Source organism: Dermacentor andersoni, chromosome 1, assembly GCF_023375885.2.
Source record: "Dermacentor andersoni chromosome 1, qqDerAnde1_hic_scaffold, whole genome shotgun sequence".
NCBI classification, from domain to species: Eukaryota; Metazoa; Arthropoda; class Arachnida; order Ixodida; family Ixodidae; genus Dermacentor; species Dermacentor andersoni.
Genome location: NC_092814.1, coordinates 235,951,745 through 235,964,446, shown reverse-complemented (window position 1 = coordinate 235,964,446; position 12,702 = coordinate 235,951,745). Strand labels below are relative to the sequence as shown.

Below are 12,702 nucleotides of genomic sequence, written 5' to 3'. Positions count from 1 at the left end.
CGCATTTTCAACTTTCAATTTCTTTGCGTGCGAGGCGGGTAAAACAGATTCCTGTAATCCTTTCTTAAATGGGGAAAATAATAATTATATAGTTATTGCCCTTCAAAGAAATTTCAAACAAGGCTCTTGTTATTTTGCCACGTTGCTCAAATTCCTAACACGGAGTATAGCGTCAATAATAGTTTTGGCTGTTTCTGCACAAATGATACACCGCGATATATTCACTGCAGATTAGTGTAAAATGTACTTCCGGTGATACAGTTAGATTAATTGCATTTGAGACATAACAAAATGACTGTGTTTATTACTAGTACCTGGCAGAAACAATTGTCACCTAATCGAGGTTTGACTAAGCACCGCGCACACAAGGAAACTATTGATAAAATAATGCACACGCAAAACAGTGTTGTGTGGGTGTGTTTTTCTGTCGTGGAGCGTTCTGTGCACAGTTCTTAGTCAGGACTGAATCACAAACTCACCACTTCCACCATAGTAATTCAGGCTTCTTTTTTTTTCCACTCCAGCCTCCAAGATGCTGCTCGTATTTGTTTACCTATTTGGACGCTATTGTCTCTGGACGTACAAGTCAACAATGAATGTTCACCCCTGGAAGTAACATCAAGGGCCAGAATCTTTTAAGGTATGTTTTTGAACACTTTAACTGCAACTGTGATTTGTTCATTTATTGGGCTAACTTTTGTTTCACCATTTATTGCTTGCATGTTTGTCATGGATTCATCATTTTTCTTTTTAGGAAGAAGGACAAAAGAGAGATTATTGGTCTGCAAGCTGCCTATGCCAAGCCATAAGAAGCGCAGCGGTCACCATAATGACAACAGGTCCTCGTGAACTATGGGCCTCACCAGGAATTGTTTGCAGGTTCACCAGATAGAGAAGTGTGAGCCTTATCAGGAAAGAAACAGTGTGCAGTTTTGTATCGTACCGAGCGGTAATGCTAAAATTCGACATACAAGCTTATTTGCTTTTAAGGCCGTTTTATGACAAACGAGAAGTACACATTGAGACCCAACTTATTCCTTTTCTAGTCATTACAACCATGACAATCAGAACAAAAACAAGGTAGCAAGTTCCTACATGGTAATGCACAAACTCTGTCATCTGCTCTTTGCAAATCAGCTTAACGGGCAATACCATCATGTATCACATGATCCCTAACAACGATAATTTGTTACATGGAAATGCAATGAAGTTTAATATGATAAAAAGCGCTAAATGCAATTTTCAGGAAATTGCACTTCATGGTGACTGAATCTCTGTCAGTCACTCTTACATGGTTTCTGAACAAAGTTAGCATGAAATCAAAAACTAAGCTAGCCCTGCACAGTAAGATTAGAAATGCTAGAAAAGGCAAGCTCACGCAACTGGCCTACTCCACACTTCACAAACATGACAAATCACTAAAAACAATTTTTCTTTCTCTTCAAAGACCAGATGAAAAACCTCAGCACAGTGTGCTTCCAAAAAGTTTTTGAAATATACTCGCAGAATAGTAAGTTCACTTAACATTCAGCCAGTTAACACTGGACGAGCAAGGGAAGCCACAGCGTGGGACCTTGTGTTCGTCACGGCCCTCACAAATGTGTTTGCTTGTCGAAACGTTGGCTGCAGGCTGAGGCTTCCCCTGTTGACCTCTGTTACTCAATTGAAGTGTTCATCTCCTTGCAACCTCTGTGCCTTGTTGAAATACATAAACGGATATTTTTGTATTTCAACATGAAACCGTCACTTGCGTTGTCCAAGGACCTGTGAGCATTAATTTGGTTTACTTATATCTTTATTTAGTCTCCTTGTTTATTCACCCAATCTTTGCAGAAGTCCATTTAAGCACTCTTTCCTCCATAATGTTCCTTGCCTTCCTACGAGTACTTCACTTGTGTCAAAAACTTTACTGCCGCACCTGAACACTAAATGTGCAGTAGAAATATCAAGAGCAGGCAATATGTGCTGGAAAATTTAGCATAACGTTTGTTTTTTTTTTCTTTCCGACACTACGTGTCGCTCGCCAGTTTTATGAAAAGAATGAGGCATTGCAGCTCGAGTTTATCTTGCTGACATTTGTCTTTGTCGAGAACTTTTGTTTCTTTTTTTAATCTAGCTGAATATCGTCGAACGCAGACAATATATCTGTAGTGTGAAACACGCCTAGCAGCACTGTACGCAACTACAGTACGAGGGCAGCCCAGCATAAATATCATTGTCTGAAGCTTTGTTCTCCCTGCTTTAAGCGGCACGCCGACCACGGTGGGAAAAATTGGCTCGATTTCAGCTTTCAGTTCCATTAAATAGCTGGCTATCTGTGTTTCTGTATATTGTAAACTCAGTGACTTACAGCATTAAGTCCACCTGACCTGTGTGAAAATCGTGGGCATGTACAGCTTCATTCACCACTGACAATAAACAATGTAAGCTTACTTGTTTAAAGTTTTTTTGCCAGTTGAGGCCTCTCGGTCACCTGGTGACATAATAAAGATATCTATACTCACGTTAGAGTACCGTACACACGGATACCGTCCCAAGAGCGGTAACAAAACGCCCAAAACCAGCGAGCGCAACCAGCCTCACCAGTTGCTACCACAGCGGCCATATTGCTTAGTACGTAATGACGATTATATTAGTTCTGATTTTCACAGTGCCATCTCTCGGTTATATATTTTAGTTCACGACGCCAGCGCTATTCTTATTTCTGCTGCACTGTGGAAGGTACAGTTTCTCTCATAAAAAGAAATTATGTGGTTTTACATGCCAAAACCACGATCTGATTATGAGGCACTTTGGATATTTGGCCCACTTGGGGCCCTTTAACGTACACCCAAATCTAAGTACACGGGTGTTTTCGCATTTCACCCCCATCAAAATGCGGCCGCCGTGGACTGGGTTCGATCCCGCGACCTTGTGCTTAGCAGCCCAACACCATAGCCACTAACCAACCACGGCGGGGTCAGTTCCCCTTCTGTAAGTATTATAGGTGTTCTGTGAGCGCATGATCAAAGCACCGCATGTCGTCTCCAACCAGTAGCTTGCGGTAGACGGTTTATGCGCAACAGTCAGCGTGCGGATCCCACGTTCTAGAGAAGCGTGATGGAGACTATACCATGTGTGGGGTTCTCCTCCCGTGCTCTTGGGTCAAAGGAACGACAACACAGCAGTTCAAACAATCACTAGGGCATTTATTGCACCTTTCATAGATCAATGCCTGCTAGCCGAGTTGCTATCCAGAAAACATGCCGATGGGCGCGCGACAAATCTAGAAGTCCGACTCACCGCGACCGGATAACGAGATAACGGATGATGCACACCAACGCCTAGTCGTTCGCGCGTACGGTCACGCGAACGGTGGCGCGTTCGAAGGCCACACGAGACGGTCTTGCAGAAGCATGGTTCGGCGCACGCGCGGGACGTCCGCGGCGCTCGCCGACCGGAAACCCAAGAGGAAGAGCCTACTCCTATTCGCGCCCAAGTAACCCCACCGGTAGGCGGCGTTAGCAGCGCAACACTCGCGTCATCTCTCGTACTGCGTTTCAACCACACCAACCGCCGCGAGCCCCAGGCCACGCAGCGAAACCGCATTGCAGGAGACGGGAGCTATGCGGGAAAAACAACATATCAGGGGACGCGTGAGAGTCGCGCATGCCCACACATGTCGCGAATAAAACATGAGACTGAAGAATGCGATCATCTTGAGCGGCTACAAAAAGATGGGTCATTCCACGCCAACTGTCACAGCCATGGTGCTCGATCAATACTCATTTCTCTCAAAAAATAACAAAAATATTACACCTATATGAGCATTACTCGCACAGGATTTTCCCGAAATATTTTGAGCGGAAAACAAATTTTTGCGGCGGTGAGAACCATTTGAACTTCACGAAACGGTGGAAAACCAGGTTCGAAACAAAAATTTGCCATAAATTGACCGTTTTGCGCATTCTTTCAAACTTTCCGTGTTTGCCTTGTCTGGACATTGTGCTTTCATTATAATACAGTAACAATATGCTTTTATGTTTTTCAATCCTTAGCACCGAGGTAAAAACGCGCAAATTATAGCGCTTTTGGGAAATTCTTCACAAAATACGGTCAAAGAAGGAAGCCTGGAATTACTTTTATAGAACTGTCCCTAAAACGTACTATCTTCTAAAATTGTATTATGACCTCTGTGCTGCGCACAGGATCCAAAATAAGACTGCATTTGGCACAAATGCTATTTTGGTCTATATCTAGACATTGGTAACACACTAAGGTGGTCCGTGTAAAAATACGCAGAAAGCGGATATAATTGCGAAGCATATCAACTTTCGCCACGGAAATTTTAATTGAAATAATTTGCGTTTTTACCGAGAAAAAAATTTTACTTGAGTCCCACCATTGCAATATCTTGGTTCGCGCTTCGACTTTACCTCATAGCATGGTGGCGGGAAGCACAAACCAAGTTAATTTGCTGCGTAAAAATAATGGGTGGTGCAATCGCAGCATATGGCTTTCTGCTCCTTTCTTCGTACTGTATTCTTTGTATTTTATACGGGGCGATAATTTCTAACTTCTACGTAATTTTTAAGAATCAACTGTGGTAGATGTCATAATTCTTGTTCTTGAGCTGGATCATTTAAGAAGGTGGATGTTACTAGCACGAGAAATCGAAAGACATATTTAACTAACTAACAAAAAAGTATTACTTTGCAGCACATATTGCAATTTACAAGTCGTAGCCAGTGAAACTGCAAGACGTATCCACTTGAAATGATTTTCCAGGATGACGCGAGTTTTGATATATTATTGCCCAAAATGTGGGATGAAATTGCTTTTGTGCTCCAATGCATAAAAGAGCGTTTTTTTAAAAAAAGTAAGCGGAACAACAGTGCATTACTGCGGCGAGTCTTATGGCACATATCCTGAAACTAGTGTCATTCTGGAAATTCATTTCAAGTGGATACGCCTTGTAAGCTCACCGGCTTCAATTCGTAAATTGCAATATTTGCTGTAATGTAACTAATTAAGAAGCTCATTAGTGAAATTTTCTTAACTAGTTGAATATGTGTTTTGGTTTTTCTTGCAAGTAATGTCTGTCTCTTGACTAATCCCGCTCGAGGACTAGAGTTATGTCGTCTACAACAGCCTATATTTAAACATGCCGTAAAGCTTAAAAATGATCACCCCGTATATAAAGGTGACAACAAACACTGTGAAAAATATAACAATGTCATTGACTTAAGTACCACAATGGCCCCAATTATAAACAGCTGTACTTATTGGCTTCTTCAGGCTTGACATCACAAAGTCCCTGTGCTGCGTGTCCCAACAAAAACTTTGCCGACTCCTCTCGATCTGGCCTTAAATAGCTGGAACAATATTAGAGACATATCACGGAACTAGTGAAATATGCTCAGTAAAGCTGCCTATCAACCATATTCACTAAATGTATTTGTCCTTTCGCTGGCTACACGGTGACTGAACGTGTGCCGTGCAAGTGGTGCTCCCAGTTGACGCTCACGAAGTCGATTTGTGGCCCGCTCTACCACTTTACGCGTAGGTGGCCGCATGCGAAGGGCGTTCATAAAGTTCGTATTATTGGCATGAAGAAATTAAATTTAAGTGGAAGTTTATTCTTTCTTCAAATAATATCCTGCCAAGGGTCACGCACTTCTTCCAACGTTGGATGATCTGCCGCCGGCCATCGCAGTAGAACTCCTCATTTTGAGAGTTCAGGAAGAGCTCGACTTGAGCGATCACTTCGTCGTCGTCCCGAAAACGTTTCCCGCGCAGTGTGCTCTTCATGCAAGGGCAGAGGAAGAAGTCACTTGGTGCGACGTCAGGTTAATATGGCGGGTGGGTCAGAATTTCGTTTAGCCTAAGGAGGCTGCATGTGCCGCCGTCACCTGTGCTGAGTGAGCCGGTGCATTGTCAGGGAGGAGACGGACGCCTTTCGCGTGCTTTCCTCTGCGCTTCGCCCTGATGGAACCTCGTAATTTGGTGAGAAGCTTGCATTAGTACTTTCCTGTAATAGTTTGGCCTTTGCGGGCATAATCTGTGAGAAGAGTACCACGGCAGTCCCAAAAGACGTTCAGCATGACGTTACCTGATGACGCCACAACCTTGGCTGGTCCGGGTGAGTTTCCGTGCCTGCATTGTGTGCTTTCCAGTTCAGTTTCTGGGTCATAATTGTGCGCTCAACACTCATCCATGGTTATCAGGCGGTCAAAAAAGTCGCCAGAGTCGCTCTCGCAAAGCTTAAAACATTTTTGCGGCTGCTTCCTTCCGCAAGTCCTTTTGCACTGGCGTCAGCAAACGCGGAACCCAGCGCGCGGCTACTTTCGTGATGCGCAGGTTGTCGTGAAGTGTGTTGTGCACAGAGCCTGCACTCGGGTTAACCTGTTCTACTAGTTCTTCAACAGTTATCCGCCAATCAGCGAGCACTAGAGCCCCCTTTTGCGCAGCAATCAATGGTTCACCATCGAGCGACGGGCGGCCAATTCGTTCTTCGTCGTCCAGGCTTGTTTGACCGCAGTGAAATCGTCTGCGCCATCTGACAACGAGCAAAACGAGAACAAGGTAAAAGCGGGAGCCAACGTTTCGGCGAGTTGTCTTTCTTCAAGGCGACATATGCTTCCCTCGGCACAGTGTATATAGGTAGGGCTCTTCTAAAGGAGAGAGGGTGCAAGGGGGGGAGGGGGGCGAGGCAACGACCGAGGGTGCGTTAGCGGCGAGGGTGAAAAGTGTGCTATTCAACGTCGGTGGAGGGATGTGAGGTAGCGCCGTGTGTCAGCCGGTTGACGTGTCACTGTTGGTTCCTCTTTTCGTGGAAGGGGCCTGGGCGATGGAGGGGGGGATTATCTGCTCCACTGGAGGTCAGTGAATTATTGTCTCTCTGCAACAGAGAATAAAAGAAGCGGCTCAAAATGGTACTCGTGGAAAAAAATTGAAGAAATATATAAATAAATGACAAAAGAAACGGAGGGAAAAAAGAAAACAAAGCACTACGCAACCCAATGAAAAATAACTAAGTGCTGTTGCCTATAGCTTGAATTTCAAGCTATGTCACCTTGAAAAAGACAAGTGCACTTGTCGAAACGTTGGCTCCCTCTTTTACCTTGTTCTCGTCTTGCTCATCGTCTTGAATTTCCATCTGCCACCTTCCCAGTGTTTTCCAACTGACAACAATGTCATAAGCCGGGGCATTGTCACCGTACACTGCTACCAGCTGGGCGTGGCTCTTCTTGACATCTTGTCCCTTCAAATACAGAAAGCGGACCACTGCACGTGTTTCAACTTACCCAATGAGAGCTGCAATTTGTGTTTCCGTGCCCTAGCGGTGATGCGCTGTACTAGATGGAACACAAATAATATATTTCGTTAAAACATAGACAGACGCACACTCGTTTTCATGCCTATCGTGTACGCATTTCATAAATATATGGCAATGATAATGAACTTTATGAACGTCCCTCGTATGTATACTTCCAGTAGCACGGAAGTACGCAATGTCCACCTGCCTTAAGTAGGCATCTCTTCAGTATTTAAATTCTTACGAACTTCTAGTGACCACGGCTTCTATTTCTATCCGCACACATCACCATCTGCACCACCCTGGTTTGTATTTTCCTTCAATATGCTATAAGGTGAAGTCGAAGCACGCACCAAGATATTGTAATGGTGGTACTCAAATTCAAAATTTCTTTCTAGGTGAAAACACAAATTACTGCGACTAAAATTTTAGTGGCGAAAGTAGTTATGCTTCTCAATTATATCCGCTTTCCTGCGTATTTTTTATGCGTCCCCTTAGTGTGTTACCGACGTCTAAACGTAGGCGAAAATAGCATTTGTGCCAAATTCAGTCTTATTTTAGATCCTGTGCGCAGCACAGAGACGAAAATACAATTTGAGAAAATAGTATGTCTTAGGGACAGTTCTATAAAAGTAATTCCAGGCTTCCTTCATTGACCGTCTTTTGTGAAGAATTTCCCAAAAGCGCTATAATTTGCGCGTGTTTATCTCGGTGCTAAGGATTGAAAAACATAAAAGCATTTTGTGAAACTGTTTTGTAACGAAAGCACAATGTCCAGACAACGCAAAAACGCAGTTTGAAAGCATGCGCGAAACAGTCTAGTTCTGCAAATTTGGGTTTCGCGACTGGTTTTCCGCCGTTTCATGAAGTTCAAATGGCTCTCACGGGCGCAAAAAAAAAGGGGAAATAATCCGCTCAAGATATTGCGGGAAAATATTGTGCAAGTAACGCTTATATACATGTAATCTGTAACTTTTTGAGCGAAATGGATATTGGTCGAGCGCCACGATTGAGACAGTTCGCGTGGAATGACCCAGATTAGAACTTATTCTAATCGTGTCGTGCAAAGGAATTACCTGGGAGTCACTGGGAACCTACGTACCAATTGTGCTGATTCTATACATGCTCTCTAGTAACGTTCTATGTGCGAAATAATACAATTGAAAGTCGCTCAGCTTTAGAGGCGCTAAATTTTACAATCTTCACAATCTATGTGTCATTTACCGAAATTCTCACAAGCCATAATGATGATGGTGGTGGTGGCGGTGATTTGACGGCATTCCCTTTGATATAGGGCGGTGACAAATAGTCACCTTGCCTGCTCGGGTTAATCACGTAGGTTATATACATGCTTTTAATTCTAGCATTTTGTGTACATCTCTTTAATATGCTTTCTATTTCTCAAAACTTCTTTATCTACATTGTACCGCTACCTATGCCTGTAACGGCACCGGTGGTATCAATCTATTTCCTGAATTTTTTTCCACCAATATTTTAATGTCTCTTGCTTATCTCGTCTGCTGACCGCGGGTGAGTCATTGCAGAAAGGATAGTGCTTCCTGACAGGATGATACGAGAAGAAGCACAGCGCCAGCGCTCGCAAAAAACTTCAGGCATTCATTGTCGCTTTTGCCTATTATACAGACAGAAAACAACACCAACACTAAAAGAAGGGGGGAAGAATAAGGCGAGGCGCACGACGCATTCCCATCTCGTGTTCATCCGACTGGTCAGAACACCGCGGCAAGAAACTCAGTTTCTTTTCCTGTAAGGTCAAAAGGAAAGCTCGATTTCTTTTTCCATAAAATTAAAAAAAATCTGCTGGTACATTCGTCTTTGATTTGTCAATCTGGAAGATCTCTAATAATATGTGTCTTGTGGATTGATCACAGGACTTAAACAGCTTTACACATTGGGAGAACACGGGGGTACATTTTCAATGGCGACGACGTAAGGTAAGACCCAGAGATAGTGATTTTGCCTACGTTGCTGTTGCGCTCTCTTACATTCCTGACTCACGGACACTCCAAAGCCCTTTGGAGTAGGGGACATCTGCTGATAAGGCATTCACACAGGGTGACACACGACAAGGAAGTATCTCTTTTTTGGTGAAGATTCTTGCGGAAGGGCACATATTCTAACTGATTTAGGCCTAAAGATGTGAGCTCGTGCTCAGTTTAACAACACAAAAATTGACGAAACACTATGGCACTTTATTAATAATTTAGTGCTTGTAGAAACAATTTTGTGCGTAGCAATTACGTAATTTGACAAGAAACACTACCTTTTTTATCGTTTTGTCAGTTTCGGTTTAAAAAAGCACTGGCATATGCTTTGCTGTGTTGCTTGCTGAAAACATACAAAGGAGAGCGCATCGTTCCGCGTCTTAGCGGCGAAACTCCCTTTAGTGAAAGGTCCTTCAGCGTAAATGAAAGGGGTTCATACGTCAGAGGGCATTAGTTCGCCCGTGTATCAGGGGTATTATAGTTTATCACTGATACCTGACTGGTCGACGTACTGTTTACCAAACGTCAGAGATCACAAATACACTATACAGGGTGTCCCAATTATCATGTAGCATGACTTGAAGAAAGAGCAATTGCGTTCGTTACGCGAAGAAAACCTTGTGCGTGTTGTTTCCAGTACAGTGGAGTAGCCGCCAGTAATTTTTTCGTAACTGACGTTTTATTAGGCAATTGTAATTAATTACAATTAGGTATTTGTAGGCATCCCCAAATGACATCTAATTGCGGTGTTTTCAGCAACGTACTAATTACGTACTATATTTTTCCGGCTGGTAAAGAAGCCCCACGAAATATAAAAAATACCACGCGACAGCGCTCCTACCCGCATCATGAAGCAGCACCCTCAAATAAGCTGATTGAAAGCAACTGCATTGCCTGTCGCAAACCCGAAGAGACAGCCCATGAACTTGATGATAAGGGTATGAAGGAGCACCAACAGCAGGTTTCGTGGCTTCGCAGTTGTTCCTTCCTCTCATTTCTACGTCACACTTATTATCCGTCTCTCAAGGCCAACTGATCGCATTGATAACAAAAGCTCCTTGATAACGCGGCCGAAGCGCGGCTCTGACCACAGATGAGACGCCAAAAATAATGGAATAGGCATAGAATGGTGATCCCGGCTATGCTCGCGCCGCATCGAAAGAGTGCGCAAGCAGCTATATTTCGCGCCAGAAACTTGCTTCGGACCAAACACAAAGTGAAGGTTTTACCTTTCATGAGTGCGACAAAAACAGGTTCGTGGCAAAAAATAAAAGCGAAATAAACAGACCGAGAAGCAACCCTCGCGTAGAGAAAAGGCAAAACCGATGCGTTCAAGAGAGTAAATGTACCACTGCCAAATGTGCCTAATTGGGGATTGGGACGTCTGCACAGAACAAAAGAACAAAAAAAGACATCAGAGTTCAGTGTGCCCGTATTATCTGTGCATTCGTAACCACCGCTTACGAATGCACAGATAATACGGGCACAGAGGACGATAATACAGAGGACGTGTTCGAATAGGTTCAAAAACGCCTGTGGCCCGTGCATTGGGGTTAATTAACCCCTGGTGGACAAACTTAATCCGGAGTCCGCCACTACGGCGCGCGTCATAATCAGATCTGGTTTTTGCATGTAAAACCCCAGAAGTCAATTCAAAACTAGATGGTGAGAGCTACGCGTTGACTTCTGATGGATGTGCCCAAGTCAAGGCTGCGCCGGCACCATTTTGACCAAAAGATTCGTTCCCGTGTAAGGGCCACACCTTCTGAAAATTGTGAAAAAAGTGCTGCACTCATCGGCTTTTCTGAGGACCCAATTCGATAAATTTAGACGATTCTGCCGGTCCCTGTCTTCCAAACATTGGTGCAGGCAGAATCTTTCAATGCTCTAGTGCATGTTAAGGTGGTACGGCTGAAAGGCCGAGTCATGTAGACTCCTCCAAACTGATGATTAGGAAATTGGTACCTGAGCGACCACGTCCCGCACGCTATAAGGGTTTGAAGCAATAAACGCTAGAACATCCGCGCGTAGGCTAAGACTCAAAGATGGAGTCCTCCACCGCTGTCTCTTGAAGCTGCCGGTTTCTCTCGGATTTCCATAATTTCTGATGATCGTCGATGTGTTTTGTCTACCGCCACACTTCCATGACTGATACATATATTTGTGGCCCTCCTCTTGTTGCCATTCGCAGCTCCCAAGGTAACGATCATGTTTTCCTTCTGCTCATTAGAGAAAGACATGGCGGTGCGAAAAAAAAAAAAACGCACCTTTAAACCTTTGCACTAACGTTGTCAATTCTCTTTGGTGGTTACGTTTTGTGGCAAAAAAAAAAATGACATTTCGTGCACTTTATCTAAGCTAAAACAATAGCTATCACAGCTTGTTTCCAACCAACACTAAACTCGACATGTTAGTTCGGCCGGGGTGCGGCAATAAGGCACTATAGCTCGATCGCGATATTTTTCATTTCCTTTATTTCGTTCTAGCTAACTGAGAGGGAGCCTGTTCGAGGGCGCTGCATTATGATGCGGGTTAGAGTTACTCTATATGGCTCCCACAGGAACCCCGCGGGAGCCACATACAGTAACTCTAATGCGGGTGGGAGCGCAGTAACGATGTATTTTTCATATCTCGCGGGGTTTGTTTATCAGTCGGAAAATATCAGTACGCAACTACTACGTCGCTGAAAATACCGCAGTTAGATGTCCCTTGGCTGTGCCTACAAATGCCTCATTGACAATTTGATAATTAGGACAGTACTTGTCGAGCTAGATAATCAACTGCAATTACTTATATTAATTATCTTAATTTCTTAGTTATCCAGGCTTGGAATGGCACCTGACTCCGGCGAAAAAGAAAAGAATGATTGCCGAGAGCTCGTGGGGTTGTACTAATCCAGCTACAACCAAATTAGGAAGACCCACTAAGCTTCAACAAAAGACACTCCCTCACCAGAACAGGAATCGGCCTCCCTGGTGCAGTATTCATCCACTACCTCCCAAATGACTCATTCGTTCAGCCAATGGCCCTCAGTCCCCAGCAGCTGCGGAGCATCTGACCAAGGCGCTGGTCAGACCTGCAACGCAGCAGAGGGTACTAAGAATCTCTAAACCCGGACAGGCCGCCAATGGAAACTGACCCTGGCAACGTTTAACACCCGAACTCTCTCTGGAGAAGCTAGCTTAGCAGGACTCTTTGAGGAACTATCAGGCAATTTTAGGGATATCATTGGCCTTAGTGAGGTTAGGTGAACTGGTGATGCTTATACAGTGCTGACTAATGACCACGCCCTCTGCTATAGAGGACTACTAGATAAGAAGCAGGACGGGGTAGTATTCCTAATCCATAAGGACACGGCGGGCAACATTGACGAATTATACAGCATTAGTAAGCGGGTAG

General features: G+C 44.1%; 2 protein-coding genes across 9 annotated transcripts in view; one reads left to right on the top strand and one right to left on the bottom strand.

The window, feature by feature from the left end:
- Window positions 1–12,702, bottom strand: part of LOC129381021 (uncharacterized) — a 114,459-nt gene that overhangs the window by 1,255 nt on the left and 100,502 nt on the right. For all 8 annotated transcript variants that reach the window (XR_008609267.2, XR_008609271.2, XR_008609272.2 and 5 more), the window contains one exon: window positions 480–606. Coding sequence is in view for 5 of the 8 variants with exons in the window: in XM_072289843.1 (XP_072145944.1) it covers window positions 601–606 (6 nt within the window). In the remaining 3 variants the exon portion in view is untranslated. The remainder of the gene's footprint in view (window positions 1–479; window positions 607–12,702) is intronic.
- Window positions 1–12,702, top strand: part of LOC126547932 (ileal sodium/bile acid cotransporter-like) — a 245,116-nt gene that overhangs the window by 168,259 nt on the left and 64,155 nt on the right. The gene's annotated exons all lie outside the window — the stretch shown is intronic.